Here is a 23,368-nt window from a genome sequence, read left to right on the forward strand (position 1 = left end):
TACGTGCACTGCAATAGTTCTGTCTGCCACTAGACGGCAGCACAGTCCATTAAACCAAAACACATCTAGAGTCTGAAACACTAAAAAGTTAACAGAGAACAACTGTAAGAAAAGAAAAAAACCTTTATTCTCCAAACAGATCCATGTGGTAGAAAGAAACAATTACAATATTCATGTCATAAACACAAACACTTAATCTCTGAAGAAAAACAAAAACCAATTTCTTCTACAAAAGTTGAAGTTTGTAGACATCTCCATTCTTGCCTCAGTTGGACACACTCTGCAGCAAGGTAATGTTGTCTCCCTTCAACATGATCCTCCCTGGGCAACACAGAAAAGAATGAAGGAGAGATCAAAGCTAAATTAGAACAGAACTGCCAGATGCTGGACAAGGGGAGGCACAAAGTGTCTGTTCACTTTCAGACAAAGCACCATGCCCCCATCAACGCTGGGTAAAGGTAATGTGAAATCTAACATCAGTATAAAGTGGATCAGTAGCCAGGGGCATGATGCAACAACAGAGCAATCCTCACCAACCACCTACAGTCGCCAACAAACACACACACAAAAATCCAAGAGTTGATTTCATTTACAATCCCAACTGCAAATAAGTTGTGATGCTGTGTAAATTGTAAATTAAAAACAGAATAAAATGACTTGTTTGTGTGTGTGTGTGTGTATATATATATGCAGTGCTGCCTGAGGACCTGACCATAGGTGTAGGTGTAGGTGTGTGTGTATATATGTATATGTATATGTATATATATATATATATATATATATATATATATATATATATATATATATATATATATATATATATATAGACAGACACCTATGGTCAGGTCCTCAGGCAGCACTGCGTTAAAATCAGACATAAGATAAGACAACCTTTATTAGTCCCACACGTGGGAAATTTGTTATGATTCTGTTATGGAAATCAGTGTCTGTGAACACAGCTCACTGTGCCATCCACAAATGCAGGTTGAAAGCCATATGTGAACATGATCCAGAAATTCCAGTCTGGGCCAAAGTTCATTCAAAATGAACTGAGAAAAAGGGGAAAACTGATCTGTGATCAGATGATTCAAGATTTTTGGAAAAAATGAACTCTGGACTAAAGAGGAGGGGGACCATCTGCCTTATTATCAGTGTTCAGTTCATAAGCCTGCATCTCCGATGGTGGATTTATGCCTATGGAATTGACAGTTTGCAGGTGTGGAAAGACAGCAGTGCTGAACGTTGTATACAGGCTTTAGAACAACATTTATATATATAATCCTGATGACGTCAAGACAACGCTAGACCGCATAGCACAGCTATTAAAACAGCATGACTTCGTAGCAGCACAGTCCAGCTGCAGAATTGACCTGCACTTTCACCATTTGAAAACATTTAGTTTCTGGGATATGCAGGACAACTGTTTTTCAAAAATCCCTGAGAAACAACAATGTCTTGATGACACACAATTTTTCTTCATTCTTACCTTTCACAGTCAACCTTCCTAAAAATAATAAAGTAAAATAAAGTAAAGTAAATAAAGTAAAATAATAAAACAGCTTTACAAAAAGTGATGCACTCTTACCCAATGGTTTTCTGTTCTTAGTCTTCATGTGGACTTCCTCAGCATCGTCTAGAACCAGATTCATGTACTCATCGAAACCCTAAGGCAATGAGACACAAGACAACAAAAGTGAGTCACATTGGTTTAACTAGAACTTGTACATGCCTGATCTCACAGAAAGTTCAGCCTGAGTGGAAATGCTACTCATAGATCAGGCCATTTCAAGTTAGACCAAATCATTTTAAGCCATGCTAGGATATAATGTGGCCATACAGGGGAACAGCAAGTGACAAAGGTTTGTTCCCAGTGAGAGCTTGTTTCTATCTAGATAGCAACACGCACATGGTGAAGATGACTTCTTTGATTTCTTTGGTGTGTATAACACATTTCAGCCACTGCTACTTAGAGAAGGCTAAAGGGAATGCGAGTAAACAGTATGTAAAACTGGGCAGTGCTCGGTGTCAAAATGATGACATGGTACAGGAGCTCCACAGGGAACTGAGCCATCTCCACTCCTGTTCACCTTGCAGACCTTACTTACCACAAAACTAATAATTCTGCAGTGGTCAGATGCATCAATGATGGGCAGAATGAGTACAGAGCACTAATGGATGATTTGGTGGAGTTGTCAGAGAGGAATCAGCTGTTTCTGAATGTGAATAGGACCACAGAGATGACAGACTGACAGAAGAAAATGGGTGGCTATACCACCTCTGTCTATCCTGGGACAGAATGCTAATGTGGAGGAGGAGGACAAGTACCTGGTCATCCACACTGACAACAGGCTGAACTGGAAGACTAAGGTTGAGGCTGTATACAAGAAGATACACTGTGACACCAAATAAGTGGATAAACTGATCAGGAAGGCTGGCTCTGTGACTGGCTGCCAACTGGACACATTTGAACGTGTGTTACAGAGGGTGGTTACTGAGGCTCAGATTATGCTTCAGTGGGAAATCTGCATTGTAGCTTACAACATAACCAGAAATCCCCTTTAACCCTATGCCATAACCTTCCACATAACCTGACGTGCACCTCCTGAGGAATCTGCCTGCCAGGTCAAAGCAGCCCGCCACAACTGACTGGCCTGGAAGGTTACGACGTAGGGCTAAGAGGGGTTTCCACACTGCCCATCAACATCAAGCTTTATAAACTGACCAAGAACATGGAGAAAGGTTGTATGTTACTTACGATAATGCAGCCTTCTATCCGCATGTTCACCTGTTCATACAACCAAACCTGGATCCGTGAGCGCTGGGAATGAGAGAGAGAATAAACTGAATACAGTTTTATCTTCAAAATTACCAGAAAACAAAACTAATCAGAAGGATGCACGAAAAAGTTAAAAGCTACTTACATTTTGCAGGTACCTGAAAATGAGATTCTGACAACCACAGTCAAGGACATACACACAGACTCAAGTTCAACATGTTTATAGTTAAAATGTGCACCTATGTTGTTAATGGTTATATTTGCATTTAGTCCAAGTTATTGGAAATGTGATTCAGAGTCAGAGTTTGGGTCAGGGGTTCTTCCTGGCTTAAAATTGGCTTTTCGGCTTCATATCTTGAGGGCAAACTTTATTTTCCCCTGATCCTTTTGTAAATAAAAATCTGTTTAACAAATAATTAAAATATAGTTACATTTATTTTTGTCATTATTTTAGGTTTAGGTAATTCTTACATCATATTAGCAGTAATATCAGTTGCTGGCATTCCCATAAGAGACCATGTAAACGTGGATCGATAGCAAATCAAAGAAAACACTACCAAGTTTCACTAACAATTAACTAATTATATTTTTAAAATATTTGAGAAGATGAAAGTAATTCCAGTTTTATAGCTATTAACTGTCAAAACACTTTCGTTAGGTAAGTATTCCGTAACTTCCTCACTCTCCCACATCATATTATATTTTGGTGTTAATAACTATCGATTGGTGGGCCTAAAACCCTCCATATGGTATCATATTGAGTAGTTTGAAGGCAGAAATTAGCCTCTTTTGCGTTTAGCTATAACACGGAACCACAGAGCCGGTGTTTCCCCGGGATTAACGCGGCTAAGTCTATACACTGGCTTTCTGACTGCATTTCAATAAAACACATTTTTTTTCTGCAAACATATTTCATACCCGCGCGACTTCTCTGGGTGAAACTGGTCTTCAAAAAAGCTTACATGCCTTGTAAAACTCCTCTCCTCACATGAGTGACTACAAATGTTTACGAATGACTAAATGTTAGCCTAGCTACTAAGCTATTGTAGCAACCAATTCAACCGCGCAGTGTCGTCCTGCAATACAAAAGGATACAATGGGCTGCACCATAACCTTCTGGACCTTCTGTCCTTGTCCTCTGTATGCCATTCCTCCAACTAATTACCAGCTGTAGGTATATGCTGAAAAAAATTGCACCTTTTGTTAAAAGAGTGCACTACAACGAAACTCTCACGTTGTGAGACGTCTTCAATGGCGGGTTTCCTTTCGCGTGCTCTGCCAGCACGGAGGTCTTGTGATGTGAAAGAGCGCCCCTGTGGGTGGGAGGTCACTATAAAAACACTAGAACAAATCAACGTTTATAACCTCGCGAGAACATACCTGTGCAAGTTTGCGGGCAGCGTAAAACGCGCGGTCTTTAGCATAAAAACAAACTAAAAAGCCATGACAACATCCATCATCGTCTGTATGTGACAAAAGTTAACATTCTCCAGCTCTAGGTGTAGTGCCATTTCCTGTTTCCTATGATAGAGCTATAGTATGTAACCAGAAATGTCAACTTTAAAAGAACTTAACTATGTCAGTGGGCCTCAAGTTTATTCCATTATTTTGTCAGTAAAAACCAGATCGGCAGAACTACATCTGTGCAGGAACAGATTATACAAAAAAACAAAACAAACAAACAGTCATCATGATGACTTTTAATTTCAGGAATATGTACATGTTATTTAGGATCAAAACGAATCTGCAGTATCATTTTTTTAGTTTAGTCCATATCAGCTGTACTTCATTTTATTGAACCCCATTCATTATTAAGTAGCACATGTTAAAAATTCTCCTGACCACAAGGCTAATCATGACTCTTCGGATTTTACCTGCTGTGTTTTTGTGTTTCTGTTTTTATCATTTTAAAATCTTTTGGTTGTAATTTTTTTGCTGTAATGTTATGAATGAATGAGCGTAACAAAGCTATGTTAGCTGAATCATTTCAGGATAGAACAGTTAGGACTTGAGTGCGTTTTTTCTTTTTATTTTAGCCATCTAATTTTTAAACAAGAGCCATAAAGTGTCTATCTGCAGGGACACAATGGTTAAGATAGAACATCAGACGCCGTCTTCTTGGATGTGTCTCAGTCTACAGTTTGATTGTTCCCTGCAGAATAGTGATGGCCTGTCCAGCTATGTTGATTCTTCCATCATCCCTCAGTTCAAGTTCCAGCTCGCCACCACGACTGGAGCACTGGTAAGCTGCACAGACACAATAAGCAGGTTAATTATGGATAAAAGTGGAACACAACGTCTGTTATCATCAGATAAATGACACATTAGTAAAAGGCGGAGAATGTTCAAATACCTACCCAGCATTTTCTTCTTTCCTAGTTTTTCAGACCAGTAGCTACCTAGGATTGTGTGGTTAGAGCCTGCCAGAACAAAGAATGCATAGCAGGAATAGCTTAACACTTTCTCTCAGTAATAAGACACCTGTAAATGCATCCTCTTTAATCACTTTAGTCCAGCTGCTTATATGTAAACGTTTTTAGACACACAAACATGGTCAGAATTATGTTATTTGAGAAATAATGTCTATAGATTACATACTAGTAAAGAGCAACCATCTTACCAGTGACAGGATCCTCAGGGACGCCAAACCATGGAGAAAAGTCTCTCGAGTAGAAGTCATATCGTGGCTGGCAGTCAGGTGATCCTGTTTCCACATGTTAGCAGTGTTTGATATGTAATGTTTGTTGGCAGAAACATTCAGTGAATGTTGTTATACAAATTAAAATGGGCAACAAACGAGTCCACAGGATGGTGACGGCAAAGGAGAAATCGGCGCACCATTTGTCCTGTGATCAAACATTTCCCCAGAGCTCAACCCAAGTAAAGGCCTATATCAGGGGTCCCCAATCCCAGTCCACAAGGGCCGGTGTCCCTGCAGGTTTTAGATCTCACCCTGGGTCAACACACCTGAATCACATGATTAGGGATGGGTACCGGTGTCCGGTGCCATGATGGCACCGGTTCTGACATAAACGGTAGTAACCAGACCGAAAAGCAGCGCACATTTCGGTGCTTTATTTCGGTGCTTTTTTTTCCTGAGCTGTGATACACTTCTAGCCAATCATTTTACGTTTCCGAGGATAGTAGGCGGGGCCAGGTACGTACGTTCTGTTAGAGCAGAGCTACAGATTAAAAATGTCCAAGGCGAAGCGGTTAAAAGTCTGGCTGTACTTCACAGCAAAAGATGCAAACTCAGCAGCAACAAGTGCTTTAAGCTGATACTGTGATACTGTCAAAGGAGGTAACACCAAGAATCCGATGAAACACCTGGCGACGCATAGCGTTTTTTTTTTAAAAGCCGAGAAATGCGCCGTATTTGATAGCTTGCTGCGAGACCTCACACCGTGCACGTCGGGTGGGTTGCCAGTTATCGGACCCGGAGCAACATCCCCCAAAAACCCGAAGAATAGAGTCCTGGCCCCTAGCCCTGCCAGTGTAGCAGAAATGATGACGGATGATGATGGCAGCAGCAGCCGTTCTTCTCTGCGTGAGTAGCTTAATGTTGTTCGTGTGTAATTTACGTTGAGTAGGCTAACCATGTTATTACATTAATGCAGGTATGGTGAACTAGCAAACATCATCATAGCTACATGCGGCTGTCTTCTTGTTTGATGGCAGATGCTCCCTTCACCCTGGCCAAAAAGGCTAAAATGACCAAAGAAAAAGTGGGAAACAGCTGAACATGAGAGGTTTTTGGACAAAGTTTGTGTTTTTTCCATTGTTTAAGCACTGCTTCCAACCAAGAGTGATACCATATATGCCACATAGCTGCAGAAAAGGCTAACATTGTTATCTTTTTACAAAAAAAACCAGCTGAACATGAGAGGTTTTTGGACAAAGTTTGTGTTCTCCATTCTTTAAGCACCGGTTCGAGCACCGTTTAAGCACCGGCACTGTTTCAAAAGTACCGATTTGGCACCGGTATCGGATAAAACCTAAACGATACCCATCCCTACACATGATTAGTTCATTACCAGGCCTCTGGAGAACTTCAAGACATGTTGAGGAGGTCAGTTAACCTTTAAATCAGCTGTGTTGGATCAAGGACACATCTAAACCCTGCAGGGACACCGGCCTCGTGGACTGGGATTGGGGACCCCTGGCCTATATTATGAGTGGAATCATAGACTGTGCTCTTCATCACCATCATCATTAAAACACCAAATGAGGGAATGTTTTTGGCAGAGTGCTGTTCATCCCTCTAACAGAGGTGCATTGAAGCTTTTCTGATGGTACATGGTGGGACCACACCTCGCTTAAACACTTCATGTTGGGTTTCCTCTGGTTTATTCTTTACTGTTACGTCTTCATTTTAATGGAATTACTACATGTGGTCCGATCCAGCAAGTCTACAACTCTACGAAACGCACAGCTCCGATTACCTTTCATAGTGATGATGACGGCGCAGAATCTTCCACTTCTCTCAGTATTCTCAAGAGCCACAGTGTCAACTTTCAGATCGGTAAGCGCAGAGCTGGAGATAATACACAAAAAGCACATATACATTTACTAAAACGTGATGAGTGGGTGTAGAAGGCCAGTTGCTTGATTATTTGTTTGGGCTTTAAACATATGAATAAGCCCCACTAGCCGGGCACCTGAGAAATATAATTGATTGTTGCTGAACAAATGTTTAAGATCTCATGAACAGTAGGACCACTATTGAGATTCCTTTGAATTTGGCAACAAGCAAAGTGTTTTTTAACCAACATGTCACAGCTGTCAGCCAGTCGAATCAGCAGCTTCTTGGTGTTGTAGCAAAATAAAACTTCCTGAACCGGGAGGTTTCCGACTGCCGCCTGTGTCACACATGTAAAGGCAGAGACTTAGCTGAACACACACACAGGAATGTAGTTACACTTTCTCAAACTGTTCAGAAAAATGTGATTTCTGACCTTGATGGTGTCTTTGAAGTCGTTGGGATCCTGAAATAAAGGGAGTTCAGAAAGAAAGCCATTTTATACACTGTTAATAAAACACAAGAACTCGTTTTTTTACATTACAGGATCTGATTAAATTGTTCATGTAACTAAACAGGAAAAGTTTATTTTACCACTCTGGTGGGGGGATTCAGAGGAAAGTCCATGATGTACCCTTCCTCCTTCTGGGTGACGGAAAGATCTCCACTTTTGGTCTCAAACACCAGGGTGGGATTTACATTTTCTGAAGGAAAAAATCCATTATATGGTTACATGCTGGCACCTCTTTGCTCCTTCTTGCAGTCAGCTGCATTGTGCATTACAGGCATCTTTTAAAATAGCTCCAGCGGCCTTTTCTAGTGCACCATGATGTCACTTTTTGGTTTTTTGAAAAACCTTTTTATGTGTAAATGTTGCATCTTACTGATGTGTTGGAATAGCACTGCTGCAGAGGCCAGAGTGGCATGACCGCACAGGTCTACTTCAGTAGTTGGTGTAAACCATCGAAGGCGGAATCTTGATCCTGTTAATCACACATTTAAGACTTTTTTCAGTTTTGTTTTGGTATTAGTTTCAAATACACAGAGTTAAGCAGTGTAGATAATAATGTTAGTGATTGGCTTACATCCACAAAGGTCTTCAAGGTCCAATTAATGATTTATTGGTTAAAGATTGACAAAAAGCCTTATAATTTAGAAACCATCATTGGCCTCCCGTCCACACTGAGACGGCGTTTTCCCCGAAGGAAAACGCAGCGTTCTCAAAACGCTCTCGAAAACGCATATATTTGAAGACGGTGCTTTGGCATGGCAGTGTGGACTGAAAACGCAGACTTTCGAAAACGATGGCACATGTTAGTCATATGATGCAGTCATGTGACCAATTAAACAAAGATCGAGGAGGGCATTACACAGCAGTTGTTTTGTTTGCTCTCAATTTTGACAGCCCTATTAAAGATTAATATCAGTTTCTACATTCTTTAATTCTCACTCGCTTTTGCAACGTTGTACTTTTGTGTTACTCGCAGCAACAACTCCACCTCATTGTTAGTCCATTTAAAAAAAACTTGGTGTTTTTCCTCAACATTTTGCCGCGACGTTTCAAAGAGCCAGAAAGTAAATAAACGGCAGATAGAAATGAGGTAGGTCGAATCTTCTTGCGTTTTACGCATGCACAGTACTAGAACGTAAGCGTTTTCGGCCGTTTAAATGTGGACGCACAACTCTGTGAAAACGAATTAAGACGCTAGTGTGGATGCAGAGCGTTTTCAGATGAAAATGCCGTTTTCAAATCTATCCGGGCTAGTGTGGACGTAGCCTTAGAGAAGCTGCTCATAGCTGGAAGTCATTAAATTGTGGGAGATGAGGAAAAAATGTGGGAGATGGCTCTACAACATCTGTGTGTGAGCAGAGAACTGCAAATGCCAGATGATATTTTTGGCAAATTACAAGAAGAATACTGAACTGTTACTGTCATGGTTTGGGTTCACTTTTTACTTATTTAATTTAAATATCAGGCACTCTTTAAAAAGTCATACATGCTTTGATCTTATTACATATGGACTATTGTAATTCCCTCTAATATGGGCTCAACCAGTTTTTTTCTCCTTTCTCAGCAAATATAATTCAGAGTAAGGCAAGGCAAGGCAAGGCAAGTTTATTTGTATAGCACAATTCAACAACAAGGTGATTCAAAGTGCTTTACAGAGACATTAGAAACAAGAACAAATAAAAAGCATGATTTAAAATTGAATAAAACAAGCAAATTAACTAACTAATTAACAAACAAAAACAAACAAACAACAGTATATAAAATCAAAACAGATAAAATCAGAACAGTAGATAAAATCAGTAGTTAAATGTAAGTTTTGAAATTTAAGCTTAAAGTGTGGATTTGGTGCTTTATTCAAATGCAGCTGAGAACAGGTGAGTCTTCAACCTGGATTTAAATAAACTGAGTGTTTCAGCTGATCTGAGGCTTTCTGGGAGTTTGTTCCAGATATAAGGAGCATAAAAGCTGAATGCAGCTTCTCCGTGTCTGGTTCTGACTCTGGGAACTGATAAAAGACCGGATCCAGATGACCTGAGGGATCTGGATGGTTCATACTGGGTCAGGAGGTCACTGATGTATTTTGGTCCTAAACCATTCAGAGCTTTATAGGCCAGCATCAGAACTTTAAAGTCTATCCTCTGACGGACAGGCAGCCAGTGTAAGGACCTCAGAGCTGGACTGATGTGGTCCACTTTTTTGGTCTTAGTGAGGACTCGAGCAGCAGAGTTCTGAATGAGCTGTAGTTGTCTGACTGATTTTTTAGGTAGACCTGTAAAGATGCTGTTACAGTAGCCAAGCCTACTAAAGATGAATGCATGGACTAGTTTTTCCAGGTCCTGTTGAGACATCAGATCTTTTATCCTTGATATATTCTTGAGGTGATAGTAAGCTGACTTTGTTATTGTCTTAATGTGTTTTTCTAAGTTTAGGTCTGCATCCATCACTACACCCAAATTTCTCGCCTGGTTTGTGGTTTTTAGATGTATAGATTGAAGTTCTCTGGTGACCTTCTTCAAAAGTCACATTTTTAAGTCTGAAGTTAAACTTATTGTATCTGTTCCTGCTTCTTCTTTGTCTTTGTGTTAATGATACCTGCATTCCTCTTGGACCGACTGCACACTGCATTTTTCACTGTGACAGCTTGTTGCACAGTTCTTTGGACTCCATACAATGTAACATTTTGACCCGACAGACTGCTGAGGACAGTTTGTGCACAAAGTGAGTACAATGCAGCTCTGTGTGTGTTTAACTGTATAGGATCTCTCTAAACATAAGCTATTGAACAGATAAACTTGAAAAATAATGAGCTCCTGCTAATGGTTGTGGGTCCTTAATTCTGCCTGACGGGACTAGTTTAGTTTTGCTGAAGGCTAACCTTTCGTGAATGACATTTCTCAATAGGTACAAAGTGCCATGAAATAGACTTTGTGGTGATTTAAAGATATTTTTCTCTAATTAACTGTATTTTGACCCTGAAATGTCTGTTGTCTCACTTTGTTAACAGAGCCACTGGTTTGATTCAGACACTCCTAACTATTCCTGCAGCTCACATCATTACAAAATGACGTGGCATTTTCTCTTAGAGCCTCACAGCTGTGCAAATTCTTCACCACTACTCACAGCTTCTTCTTTATTTAATAGTGACTCCATTTTTTCCTATCATACAATTTCCTTGACTCATTTATTTCACTTGTCATGTTATTCAGGTTTTCAGGTTTTTGTTATTTTATTTCAGTCTTTTTTATTTTCTGCAAATACGATATACTACGGTTCTTATAACTATAAAGTCATACAAACTTGTTAATCCATATTGAAAAATTTCTATCCTGCACCTATAGGGACTACTTTTAAGTTTAAGCAGTATGTGAATCATACACCATACTGTATACTTTTGAAAGGGAGCTTTCCATTACAGCATTATAATCTAAGAGGCTTTGGAATTGGCAACCCAAATGTGATCTGAATTAAAACAGACATACCTGTAGTAAAGCTATCAGAGGGATTAATCCTGGTGATGAAAGCAGTTTCTGAGAGGTTCATCTCTGCTGCTATCTTGTAATACAAGTCATCACTCAGCTCCTGTTAGAAACACACGATTTGATGAGTAAATATAAATATTTGTGATGAGTGTCACTGATATGAGCTGCTATGACCACGGTTCCAGATTAACTGGGGTTTATGGAAGCCCGTTTCCGCCACTAAAAAAAAAAAAAAGGATCCATAACTCAAAATTTCGAGTTATTTTCTCAAAATTTCGAGTTATTTTCTCGAAATTTCGAGTTACTTTCTCGAAATTTCGACATATTAACTCGAAATTTTGAGAAAAGTAACTCGAAATTTCGAGTTAGCACTGCCAATCAGTAATCTACATGAATGACGTCATTTCCTTGTTACCCGGAAGCTGAAGCCCTCAGCTACAAATGCTACAGCTAAGCTACTATGGAACGCCAGGACTGCCATAATGAATTAATTAAATACACCATTAAATAATTAATTAAATGTGGCAATAATTAATTAAAATTGGAATTAATTAATTAAATAAATAGTTATGACACATGTAATTAATTAATTATTGACACATTTAATTAATTATTGACACATGTAATTAATTATTTATGTATTTCACATTTTAATTAATTATTGACACATGTAATTAATTATTTAATGATATATTTATTTATTTCATTTTGGCAGTCCTGGCGCCTGGCTCTCATCATGAAATAATTTTATCTGTCAGCCTCACCCATCAAACTCAGGGGGCGGGGCTAACGCTGATCGAGTCAAAACCATTGCTTTGGCCTGGTGGCCATTGTTTCTAGCACACAACAACCGGCATGTGGAAGCTAACAGAACTGAGCTTTGAAAAACCCTGTTTGTGTGTCACCAAATACCGTTTTAATATTTTTTTAGCAGAGAATGTAGTGGTTTAATCTTCATGTGTCTGGTCGGTTTGTCAAGATACAGCCTCTTTGCAAAAGTGCTTCGATGATTTCGGAGATGTCTGCCCAGTCTCACGGCAAAGCGTGGGATAGACCCGCTCGCCTCGCAAGCAATCCCACCGACAAAGCGCAGGCCCCGGTACACAGCTGTAGTAACCCCCGCTGACTTCTTTTACTGAGGTTATATTTATCGGTGTTTTATTTCCTGATGTTCTTATGTGTCCTACGTGTTTCAGTCGCCAATTCTGAATTATAACTAACATTAAAAACATGTTTAAGGAGGAGAGAGAGCAAATAAATCTGTTTAACATCTGATCTTTGGGTTTTTGTTCAGTAATCAGCGTGACCTGTGTATAAACGCATAAAAGAGATAAAGTTGGTGTTTCCGTCATGTAGTAACTGCTGGCTTTAACTGTACAAAGGTTGTTCGACACTATGAAACACATACAGACTTCATGATGTTCGGCTAATATTTTTATTGTGAATATTAATCATGCTGACCTCGCTCTGTACACCACGCAGCGAGGTCAGCATATCCACGATATCCTCAGCTCCATGAGTTAACACAAAGTTTCCCAGCTGACTATCTAACTGCCAACTATTCCAGAGACGTGAAAATATACAGCATAAAGAAAAGTGTAAGAGACTCAGCAGCAGATTAGAATAACAGTTATACATTTAATAAATCACCAAATGAATCCAAGAAACGAGCAAACCTGTTCCGACAATTTGAGTTTGTATTCCCTCAGCTGCAGACTCGCTGCTGTTTAAATGTTTGAAAAGGAAGATTAGATATAAACAAACGTCAAACATAGACTCAGTCTGCCTTCACATTTGATATGAGGCCAGCACGTATAGTGGCCTCAGCAGGCTATTACTGAAATACACGTGCTATATCATAAACTATGATATAAATAGGGAGGTCCTATTAACATGTTTAGTTTTAAAGGACACCTTCCTGCCTTTAGTCTCATTCATGAGCAGTATTAGTTTTCTTCTAACATCCAGAAGTCTGCACGATGTGTTTCATAGTTTGTAACAAGCCTTTGACAGGTAAACATAACATGACCGAAAAAGAAAAAAAAAAAAAAAAGAGAGAGAGAGTGTTGACATAAGAAGAGAAAATGCTCTCAATTATGGAGACAGACAAATGGTTCATTTATGTTTGATGTGTGTTTATTCCTCCCTAAATATTGTCGGTGAAGTTTGCCATGCACGTCAGATTTTCCTGCGCATTTTTATACCTCTGCCAACAGAGAGAAAAAAAATCACATTCTAACTGACAGCTGGTGCTTAGAATACAGTTGAATAACTATTAAAAAACAGATGATATTTAGATGATAGTTCAGTCTAACACATGTGCCATTGAACCATTAAACGTCTGTGAAACTATGCAGTTATGAAACGTAACTTTAACCTCAGCCAAACCGATTTGCTCAGTTGTAAATAAAACAGCGAAGTAAACGTGACCCGACAGACAGAACCTGAGTGAATGAAGTCCAGCGTTTAACCACTGAGAGCTAAAACTCAGCTGAGGTTTCAAAGCTGTGTGCCGGTGATTGGACATCAGCCGCCGATGAAGCTGTTCGCCTATAAAGTGCTCTGTAAGGAAACAAGCTCCAGCAGCTCTGCGCTCGGGGAAAACACTATATTTACTTATCTTGTGCAGAAAAATGCGCTGACATTGCTTTATATCGAGCTGCCCAGTTAAACTGTGACTATCACCAGGTAACTTAGGCGTGTTTCTTGAATTAGCAGCAGGTGTTAAACAGCTGACAGATGAGGAGGAGGATGCATGCAGGTAAACTGAGGGTCTGTTGAGCTGATCGCTGGTTTCGTGAGAAAAATGTCAGCTCGTTCTTTATGTTACAGAAGCACAGAGACACAAGACCAGGCGGAAAGAGACGATCGTTCGGTGAAAATGAGAATCTGCGAATGCAACATGTGGAACACGGAGAGTGGAATATGTAAACAAACCGGTTAACGTAACCCCCTCGGTGCACTCTGCATGCTAATTGTTAGCAGAGCTAGTGAAATCTCTAAAAACATCTGAGCACTTTTGCAAACATGTTCTATGTTGACAACCTGACCAGACATACGGCGCGACATTCGCCGCTAAAACACTGTTAAAAGTGTAGCTGGTGACAGAAAAACGGGGTATTTTAAAACTACACCACCACCATTGCTGCCTGTGATTTGATCTGCATTCTGGGATACCTGGCTGCCCCAAGTCTACACAAGCAATCGATTATCTAGGATCGACCTGTTTTGACTTACTTTGCACGGCAACCAATCAAATGTTAGAGAAGCTGCATGGGCAGCGTTAACCCCGCCCCCTGAGTTTGATGGGTGAGGCTGACAGATAAAATTATTTCATGATGAGAGCCAGGCGCCATGACTGCCAAAATGAAATAAATAAATATATCATTAAATAATTAATTAAATGTGTCAATAATTAATTAAATGTGTCAATAATTAATTAAAATGTGAAATACATAATTAATTAATTAAATGTGTCAATAATTAATTAATTAAATGTGTCAATAATTAATTAAAATGTGAAATACATAAATAATTAATTAAATGTGTCAATAATTAATTAATTACATGTGTCATAACTATTTATTTAATTAATTCCAATTTTAATTAATTATTGCCACATTTATTAATTATTTAATGGTGTATTTAATTAATTCATTATGGCAGTCCTGGCGTTCCATACCTTAGGGGTTGGTCGAACAGATGTGTGGTCGACTTGCTTTTCAGGAGCCGCTACCAACAAAACAGCAAATAAACACCAAATACTTCATCTGTGATATTTGTGAGGTTACCTCAATCTTGTTGCTCATGATGAACAACTAAATGTTTAAAAATGTCGCGAGTGTACCTGGTGATATTCTCATGCAGGAGGCGATCGTGAAAACGGCAAACAATTAACACCACGCCGATGCTGTTCACAGGGCAGCAAGAGCAAACGATCGGGAGAATCTTGTCGTCGTTATCGTTCCCCTCGTACGTGTTATTGCTCCGATTTCAGTGTTTTCGCTTCACAACTAAAGCGTGCAGTTTACTTTGTGTTCACTCAAATGGAGTCGAGTCAACTAGCTCCACCTGTGGCCGAGCGCCACAGCCTACAGCCAGATTAACTTGTGACACATCTGCACCTGGCTCTATCGCCACGTTTGAATTCGTTTCATGCACAATACATTTGGAACTTTCTATTTTGTCTGATTGCATGTCTTGCAAATAAACCTTTAAAATAAATGAAATGGCATTATGTATTTATTTGTGGCCTACATCAGTAAGAAATGCACAATTATATACACAAAGTTATAGAAATCACCACTCCCGTTGTTCATGATGATTTCAATATTTCTTCCCATAACAAAGAAATACGTCTTGAACAAATATATGACACATTCATATTTCACTGGTGTTGTAACATCACATCCTGTAAGCATAGTCTGCCTGTGTCTTTTCTCTGGAAATGAACATTTTCAGCCAGTATAGGTAAAACAACAACATGGCTGGAGAGAGTTTGTATGAGTTGTATAATTGTGGTTAATCTATAAACATTTGTAAGGAGATGGCAGTTACCGTGAATTTACAGCTGTTACACAGTGATTAGTAATAAACAGAGCCAGTGAGAGTGATTGGATTTAAGAAAGTGAGTGACTCAGGTGTGTCAGTTGGTTTGTCATCTGTGTTTGAGTGTGGGGGAGAGCTAGAAATGTTTACTTTTAATGCTAAGCAAGGAATATTCATGATTTATTTCCAAAACTTGCATATGATCTGCAATTTGTAGCAGATCTACTGACTATCACATAGCAGCTGGAGCAGTCTCAAATGGAGGCCAGACTACAAATGTTGTGCATGCTAAATAAACAGAAACAAATGATCCCTGTTGTCTTTACTTAATGATTGGTTTTAGTCCTGACAATCCACATTGCTGTCATTGCATCTTTCAACATGTTTGTGGGTCGATTTTAAGTGTAGCCACTCAGCTTCTTCTGCAGATATGTCACAAGTTAATCTAGTAGTAGCACTTGGCCACAGGTGGCAGTAGTGGACTGACCTCCATTTGAGTTCATCTTTCTAAAGCAGATTATTGTAAGCTTCTGGCAGGCAAACAGACGAAGTTTGCTGACTGAAAAAGAATAAACAACTAAATAAGTTAATTAGAAGCAGCAGGCTGATGTATCTTATTGTGTGTATCTGTTCTTGTGTGATAAGAAAGTTTTCAGGGGAAAGCAAACAAAAAAAAACCCACTTTAATTTTCATGGTTTGATTGATAAAAGATTGTTTGAGTTAAAATACCTTTAAAAACACATGTTGTCGAGCTTGTTTTGCAGAACGAATTTCTGCCTTTGGTCTGCACTTGTGCGAAGCACCGATGCAGGCCGCCATAGCGCCAGACTACACATTAAGCTGTGGCCTAAATAGTTTTACTCACATGCAGAAGTGGACAAATTGCCGCAGGGTTTCCCTTGAACGGCAAATTGGTGAAGGAATCCAGCGTGTACACTGGTATCTCCATTGTAGGTAAGCGAAGGAAGACGAAAATGGCTTAAAAGTCAAGAGCCTCCTTCTTCAGCTCCGTTTTTGGTGGACAAAGTGACAAAGTCCGCACCCACTGCTTTTTTTTTTTTTTAACAAGAACTTTATTAATCAATCAGTGAGTACAACATACAAACAGATGAGGTATACAAGAGAGTAGAACATGAATACAAATAACCAGGAGTACAAAATAATGCAGTTTCACGTGCAATGTTTCCACTGTAAACCCGAATGTTCAAAGTAATTAAACAGATTAAGTAGTGTATACTCAAAGTCTTTAAAAAGTTCTGTTAACTTAAATATGTCAAGTTCGTATAACATGTTCTTCTTTTTGAGTAAATGAAACTAATAATATTTGATTGAATTTAACTATTTCTATATTAAGTAAGCATCACTTAAAATCATAACTTAAGCACAACGTAACACAGTTAAGTTAGGACATATAAGAATGGTAAAGTCCTGTTATTTTTGTTGTTTCAAGTAGGATTTAATAATAAACTTAATTTATGTAGCACATGCTAAAATACAATAAAATCTCAAAGTGTTTCACCAAATAAGTAAAATCAAATTGTCTTAAATGCATTAGTGAAAGACAAAATGTATTTATTTTAATATTCATTGTCAAAGGAGCTTGCAAAGAAAAGCGTCTGGACTTCTTTAAGTTCCTTTGACTACGATGACCTGGATGACTGAGAACCTTCACAGACATTTAATATTCATTGTTTTATCAATGTGTCCTACATATATATTTTTAATTTTTTCCGTAAATGTTGAGCAGCTGCAGGAATCAATTTTTATTCCGAGTTAATCTCTGATTCACCCTCCGAAGCGGAAGGCGGCGCTAATGAGCATTAATACGAAACACAGAAGAAGTAAAGGTATATGGGCGGGAACAGCACCAAAGAGGCAACACGGACGACTGGAGAAAGTTGGACCTAACGGCAGCAACTAGCATCACTGGACTTACAGTAAGTTTTCAATGTTGATATTAGTTTATTGTTAAAATACGAATATTTAGTTGTATTTTGGGTGCGTGTCGAAAAGAATAGCAGAAATGTCGGTCCGTGTTTTTTATGTGCTTTGCTGCTCTCCCCGAAGGAAACTTTGCGCTTGCAGAGCTAGCATTAAGTTGTTGTAATGAGGGTCGCAGGCTGTTTAAAAAGTTAGATACTACTTGTTCTAGAGGTGGCGCCCGGTCGCCTAGTATGAAACAAAGTATTTTAATCTCTCTAAATTTTTAACAGCAGACAGCAGATGCCCTGGCTGAAATTCTAAGAATTCACAATGAACAGGTAATAATAGATTGTTACACATTTTCATAGGTTGAACCAGTGGAACATTGGACAGGTTCAATGATTTAAATGAGCTTTTTGAATTTTGCTATTACTCCACTTTGTGTTTGCTATTTGTCTGACTGTATTAAAGATGTGAACAGGTTATTTGTGGACATATGTTCTGATTTGACTGTTGTTTTTGTTGTTGTTCAGTAAACTCACCAGTATATACAATTCTGTTTTTATCTGGAAATAGGAAATCCATGATATCCACACCAAGCGCACTACCGTTCTCCATGCCCTTCCTGTCTATCTGCGTGAGGATGTCTCTGGATTTTTCAGAACCTGCACTGTGAGTGTCCTTAAGTATCTAACAGATACTACTGTGTATATAAACAGTGCATCAAAGTACAAACATGTATTTTGATGCACTGTTTGGACTTACCTTTGTTTAGTCTACCCATATGGTTTCCATGTATGGTCTTTTCTGTCTCCTCACTACGAATGAACTGAATTGGTGTTTTGTTGAAAGTGATAAGATGTTTAGTAAAACATTTTCCTGTGTATTTCCTTTAGCTTAGTTTCAGTCTATCTCACACCACTTGATTCTCTGGTGAATTAGCTGATTTATGTGTGCAGAACATGGATCTTCTGTTTTTCACCTCTTACAGTGAGACTCAGGTCTCCCTTGTAAAAGAGGTATTGGATCTCAGTGGGAGTTGGTAAAATGAGAAATTATATGTCGTCTGTTGTATTTCTTGGTTTAGATTGTGATTAGTATCTCTTTTTCATTAATTCAGGACGAATCTGATGAGTTGGAGCTTGATGGTGTTGAAGTGGCCCTCTTCACTGTCATCAGTGACCATGACACAACAAGTCCAGTTCACTACCAACCTGTGAAAATCTCTGTCGTCATTGAAAGTGATGCCGTGTTCAGTCTCCCCAGATTTGGTGAAGCCTTCCTGGTAATGTTTGGACTGATCTATGCACTTCACCTCAGCTACCCCAAAGGCCTGACCAACACTTTAGAATTTACTCAAAAGATTTTATTTGGTCTAGAAAGTGGTAAACTGTCACCCAGGTTACAGACCCTCAAGAATGACTTGGTTATGTAGGAACTCATCTGAAAGAAGGATGCAGGGTGAAGCATTATAAAAGACTGGTTCAAAGTTCTCTCCTTTCATCTAAATAATGCCTCAAAACATTCCTGCATTACTCTACAGGTGTTCAGCCAATAGGTCCAAACTATACAACGTGCCTTTGTTCTCATTAACATAATGCAAAGCAACACTAATGTTTTGTATGTTTTAATGTTTTTCGTAATACTATTTCCAAAACATTGTGGGCTGCACAAGATGACCTAAATTTCACTGTTTGATACTGGTTAATGTAAAACAAATAGCATTGTAATTCACTCAAATTGCTGCCTTGTTGTCTTATTCAGATATTAGCCAGAGAGCCAAAAGCACATTTTGATATTATTATTTGGCATTATGTTTCATTACTCTGACAGTTTTCCTGACTAAACAATTTTTGGTGTACTTATTTTAATTTATAAATGTTTTTGTTAATTATTTTTAATGTATTTAAATTTTTTTTTTAAAATGTATTTAATTTCAACATAGTGCTAAAAGGGAGCAGTCAAGATACTGTTCAATGGCAGATGTTTATGACTTTTGCATATTAAGTTACCGATACTCAGTGTAATTGAGGCAATCAATTGCCTCAAAAATTTTAAGTTTTGGGTCACATGTTTTTAAGTATCAAGTAGTCAACATATTTGACTAACGTGTACTTAAAATAATGACAACACAAACTAATAAACATTTGAGTTTTGTTAACATAAAAATGTTGTAGTTGTGTACTTATTTTTTATAAGTTCTGTGAACTTATTTCTTTGAATTTGTAAACTTGAAACTTTAAGTCATATTAACTGCAAATATTTGAGTTGACCGTTCTCAAAAGATACAAGTACCATGTAATCCAAACTTTTATGTTCTGGAAAAATTTGACTTTTGAGTTGATCAACTCAAAAAAATTGAGGCAATCGATTGCCTCAATTTTTTTGAGTTCTGGTAACTTATTCAGGTTTACAGTGTCCAATAGATCAGACAGTAGCAGCAAAGGCTGTCATACAGTTGTCCTGCAGCTGCTTACCAGAGAAAAGATGAGTTTGATGATTGTGAGATAATTTCACGCAGAGATGGAGAAAGATGTAAGAAAGACATGACAGGAGGAAGAAGAGCGCTTATCTTTTTAAAAGGAGCGCTCAGTGACATCTGATGAACTGGAAGTTTAAAGCTAGCGCACCTTCATTCAAGACCTACTGTTACTTGTATTCTTTGAGTACATTTCAGAGCCTGTAGTTTTACACTTTTGCCGAGTAAAGAAGTCAAATCAGTCCTTGCCAGAGTAATTCTTATCTGCACTTTTGCTCAAATAACAAGTGTGTGTGTAAATTTTACCACCGCTGCAGTCAGGTGGCGCCACTAGCGGGTTTTGATATGGGCGACATGGGCGGTTGCCCGGGGCGGCATCGTAGTGGGGGGCGGCATAACGGGCATCGGCAAAAAAAAGTTGCTCGTACTCATGCTGCCCCGACATCATGCCAGCGCATTCTGGGGATGTCATAGGCACCGATCGGTGTTCTTGCGGCCATTTGCGGGGAGTAAGGGCGCCCTCCGTTTGCGAGCTGCGAGCTGCGCTTGCTGCTTGCGGCACAGGGAGGAGAGGGCGTGGCGGCGGGGGATTTCAAATCACTTTTATTGTCACATCACATGTGCAGATACACTGGTACAGTACATGTGAGTGAAATTCTTGTGTGCGAGCTTCACAAGCAACAGAGGTGTGCAAAATACAATAACATAAGAACAAGCAAAATATAAGAATGGCTTGCAGAATCTTTTCAGTCTCCTGAGAAAGAAGAGGAGCTGCTGCGCCTTCTTCACTGTGTGTACTGACCACGTAAGATCCTCAGCCAGATGTACACCAAGGAACCGGAAGCTGCTCACTCTCTCCACAGCAGCGCCGTTGATGGTGATGGGGGTGTGTACTTCTCTGCACCTCCGGAAGTCCACTATCAGCTCCTTTGTCTTTGCGACTTTGAGGGTGAGATGGTTGTCTCGACACCAGTGGGTCAGGGCGCTGACCTCCTCCCTGTAGGCCATCTCATCACCTTTGGTGATAAGACCCACCACTGTAGTGTCATCCGCAAACTTCCCAATGATGTTGGAGTTGCTAATGGCCGTGCAGTCGTAGGTGTAGAGTGAGTAGAGTGGGGTGGCTCAGGTGGTAGAGCAGATCAGCTACTGATCGGAAGGTTGGTGGTTCGATCCTTGGCTTCCTCAGTCTGCATGCCAAATATCCTTGGGCAAGATACTAACCCAGAGTTGCCCTCCGATGCGTTCATCGGAGTATGAATCTGTATGAATGTAGTTTAGGTTGCACTTGAGTTGTATGAGTGGGGGTGAATGAGGCATGTTGTATAGAGTGCTTTGAGTACTCCGGGAGAGTAGAAAAGCGCTATATAAGAATCAGTCCGTTTACCAGTACAGGACAGGGCTCAGTACACACCCCTGTGGAGCACCAGTGTGGATGAGGTGATGCTGCCCAGTCTGACCACTTAGCTTCCTGTCTGTCAGACAGGAAGTTAAGGATCCAGCTGCAGAGGGAGCTGCTCAGTCCTAGATCCTGCAGTTTCCTGTCCAGCTTTGAGGGAACGATGGTATTGAATGCTGAGCTGTAATCTACAAACAGCATTCTCACATACGTGTCTCTCTTCTCCAGGTGTGACAGGGCAGTGTGTAGTGTCAGGGCTATGGCATCATCAGTGGACCTGTTGTGGCGGTATGCGAACTGTAGAGGGTCCAGTGAGTCAGGCAGTGCAGAGCAAACGAAGTCCCTGATCAGCTTCTCGAAGCATTTGCTCACGATGGGGGTCAGGGCTACAGGTCGCCAGTCGTTCAATGAGGAGATGGTGGAGGATTTGGGTACAGGGACGATGGTGGCCATTTTGAAGCAGGCTGGGACTACAGACAGAGAGAGGGAAAGGTTGAAGATGTGTGTGAACACTCCAGCCAGCTGAGCCGCGCATGACCTGAGGACGCGGTCGGGAATCCCGTCCGGACCAGTAGCTTTGCGTACGTTCACCTTCCTGACGCACTTCCTCCTCAGATCCTGACATCCTCCTCAGTTGGTTATTAGCACCATCTAATAATCAACTCGCAAAATAAAACAAACAAACACGAAAACACCAGACATTATGATACAGACGTATAATCTGCACCGACGTTTTTTCGAAATTCTATACCGAAAAGTGAGCGCGAGAGCCCTCGGTGCACCTACTTGCTGCTGAAGTCAAAGTAAACTTTATTGTCATCTCCACTATATAAGTACAGTATATAGAGAGACGAGACGGCGAGCCTCCAGTTACAGCAGTGCAAGTAAACAAACAATAAATCTAAGAAGAATAAGAAAATAAATATACACTTTAGGACTCGGGGTAAAGAGATCAATAACAATTTAAAATGTATAATTTACAGTTTGATGATTTAAAGTCTCACACGCAACCTGTCGAAAGGGGAGGGAGACATGCTGCTTCCAAATAGAGCACATTTCATTCATAATGATGTAAATCCAAGCCCATTATGTATTCATGATTAGACTCCTCGGTTGTGCAAAATCCCAGAAATAAACCCTAGAGTCTAGACAAAGCCAATCTATGATTTAAGGTGTAGGTCTATTACGTTATGTTGTGGTGATCCTCGGGTTGGGGGATGGATGTTCATACCGTAGTGCAACACTAAAACCAGTGGAAGATGGACAAGAAAAGGTCAAAGCCATCAGGTGCTCAGTTTAGAAAAAAGAGGGCGTGTTCGCCCAGGGCACCAAACAGGCTAGGACCGCCACTGGGTGGCGCCATGGGAAAACCAACCCACTCTGCTAGCAGTGAACAGCACCATCTGTTCAGCACTGCTGTAGATTTAATACATTTTAAGAGAAGATGCAAAACAGTCCACTGCCTGACAACACATGTGCATGATGATAACAGAGTTTTTCTATACAAAAAAAAGTTTAAGCTTCACTTAAATTAGTAATTTAAAAAATATTCATCTATCAGTAATTAATGTTCAAGTAAAACTAAATTCTTATGTAGCAATCAGAACAATTTCTAAATCTCTCCATACTTTTGTGTGTGTTTTATTATTGTTACCTTAAACATAAAAACTTTACTGTAGCTGCAGGGTTCTCAAAACCATTGCACAGCTCAATTTTCAAATTTTCAAATTTAT

The 23,368-nt window shown here is 39.7% G+C and overlaps 2 protein-coding genes and 1 long non-coding RNA gene across 6 annotated transcripts; 1 reads left to right on the plus strand and 2 right to left on the minus strand.

Annotated features, from left to right (window-relative positions):
* Nucleotides 1–103: 103 nt before the first annotated feature.
* Nucleotides 104–4,099, minus strand: snrpe (small nuclear ribonucleoprotein polypeptide E). Its single transcript, XM_026169001.1, has 5 exons — nucleotides 3,872–4,099; nucleotides 2,922–2,948; nucleotides 2,756–2,818; nucleotides 1,586–1,664; nucleotides 104–321 (listed from the first exon to the last, which is right to left on the minus strand). Exons 1-5 carry the CDS (start codon nucleotides 3,923–3,925, stop codon nucleotides 266–268), a joined length of 279 nt encoding a protein of 92 aa, XP_026024786.1. The 5' UTR covers nucleotides 3,926–4,099; the 3' UTR covers nucleotides 104–265.
* Nucleotides 4,100–4,355: 256 nt separating this feature from the next.
* Nucleotides 4,356–16,896, minus strand: LOC113022987 (phenazine biosynthesis-like domain-containing protein 2). Of its 3 annotated transcripts, none has more exons than XM_026168995.1 (10): nucleotides 16,700–16,895; nucleotides 11,286–11,385; nucleotides 8,180–8,278; nucleotides 7,890–7,999; nucleotides 7,732–7,761; nucleotides 7,547–7,635; nucleotides 7,219–7,310; nucleotides 5,397–5,480; nucleotides 5,134–5,196; nucleotides 4,356–5,023 (listed from the first exon to the last, which is right to left on the minus strand). In XM_026168995.1, the coding sequence occupies exons 1-10, from the start codon at nucleotides 16,781–16,783 to the stop codon at nucleotides 4,911–4,913; spliced, it is 864 nt and encodes a 287-aa protein (XP_026024780.1). In that variant the 5' UTR covers nucleotides 16,784–16,895; the 3' UTR covers nucleotides 4,356–4,910. The 3 variants fall into 3 exon arrangements, with proteins under 3 accessions (XP_026024780.1, XP_026024782.1, XP_026024781.1); XM_026168997.1 differs by lacking the exon at nucleotides 16,700–16,895 and adding an exon at nucleotides 15,133–15,287; XM_026168996.1 differs by lacking the exon at nucleotides 8,180–8,278 and having other exon boundaries at nucleotides 16,700–16,896.
* Nucleotides 16,897–17,577: 681 nt separating this feature from the next.
* On the plus strand, nucleotides 17,578–19,594 carry LOC113021741 (uncharacterized). 2 transcript variants are annotated; one of them, XR_003272346.1, is made up of 3 exons: nucleotides 17,578–17,771; nucleotides 18,048–18,429; nucleotides 18,878–19,594. It is a non-coding gene; the product is annotated as an uncharacterized LOC113021741 (long non-coding RNA). The 2 variants fall into 2 exon arrangements; XR_003272345.1 differs by having other exon boundaries at nucleotides 18,334–18,429.
* The last annotated feature ends 3,774 nt before the right edge of the window (nucleotides 19,595–23,368 follow it).

Source organism: Astatotilapia calliptera, chromosome 5, assembly GCF_900246225.1.
Source record: "Astatotilapia calliptera chromosome 5, fAstCal1.2, whole genome shotgun sequence".
NCBI classification, from domain to species: domain Eukaryota; kingdom Metazoa; phylum Chordata; class Actinopteri; order Cichliformes; family Cichlidae; genus Astatotilapia; species Astatotilapia calliptera.

Bases quoted from the DNA above. Each gene is read 5' to 3' on its own strand.
- snrpe (XM_026169001.1), bottom strand. From the start codon at position 3,925: ATGGCATACAGAGGACAAGGACAGAAGGTCCAGAAGGTTATGGTGCAG. The intron at 2,949-3,871 runs GTATCCTTTTGT...TGTGGTTGTCAG, and splicing joins AGGTTATGGTGCAGCCCATT to AATCTCATTTTCAGGTACCT. The intron at 322-1,585 runs GTAAGAGTGCAT...TGTGTTGCCCAG, and splicing joins TAAGAACAGAAAACCATTGG to GGAGGATCATGTTGAAGGGA.
- LOC113022987 (XM_026168995.1), bottom strand. From the start codon at position 16,783: ATGGAGATACCAGTGTACACGCTGGATTCCTTCACCAATTTGCCGTTC. The intron at 8,279-11,285 runs GTATGTCTGTTT...TGTGATTAACAG, and splicing joins CTCTGATAGCTTTACTACAG to GATCAAGATTCCGCCTTCGA. The intron at 7,762-7,889 runs GTAAAATAAACT...CCTTTATTTCAG, and splicing joins TGAATCCCCCCACCAGAGTG to GATCCCAACGACTTCAAAGA.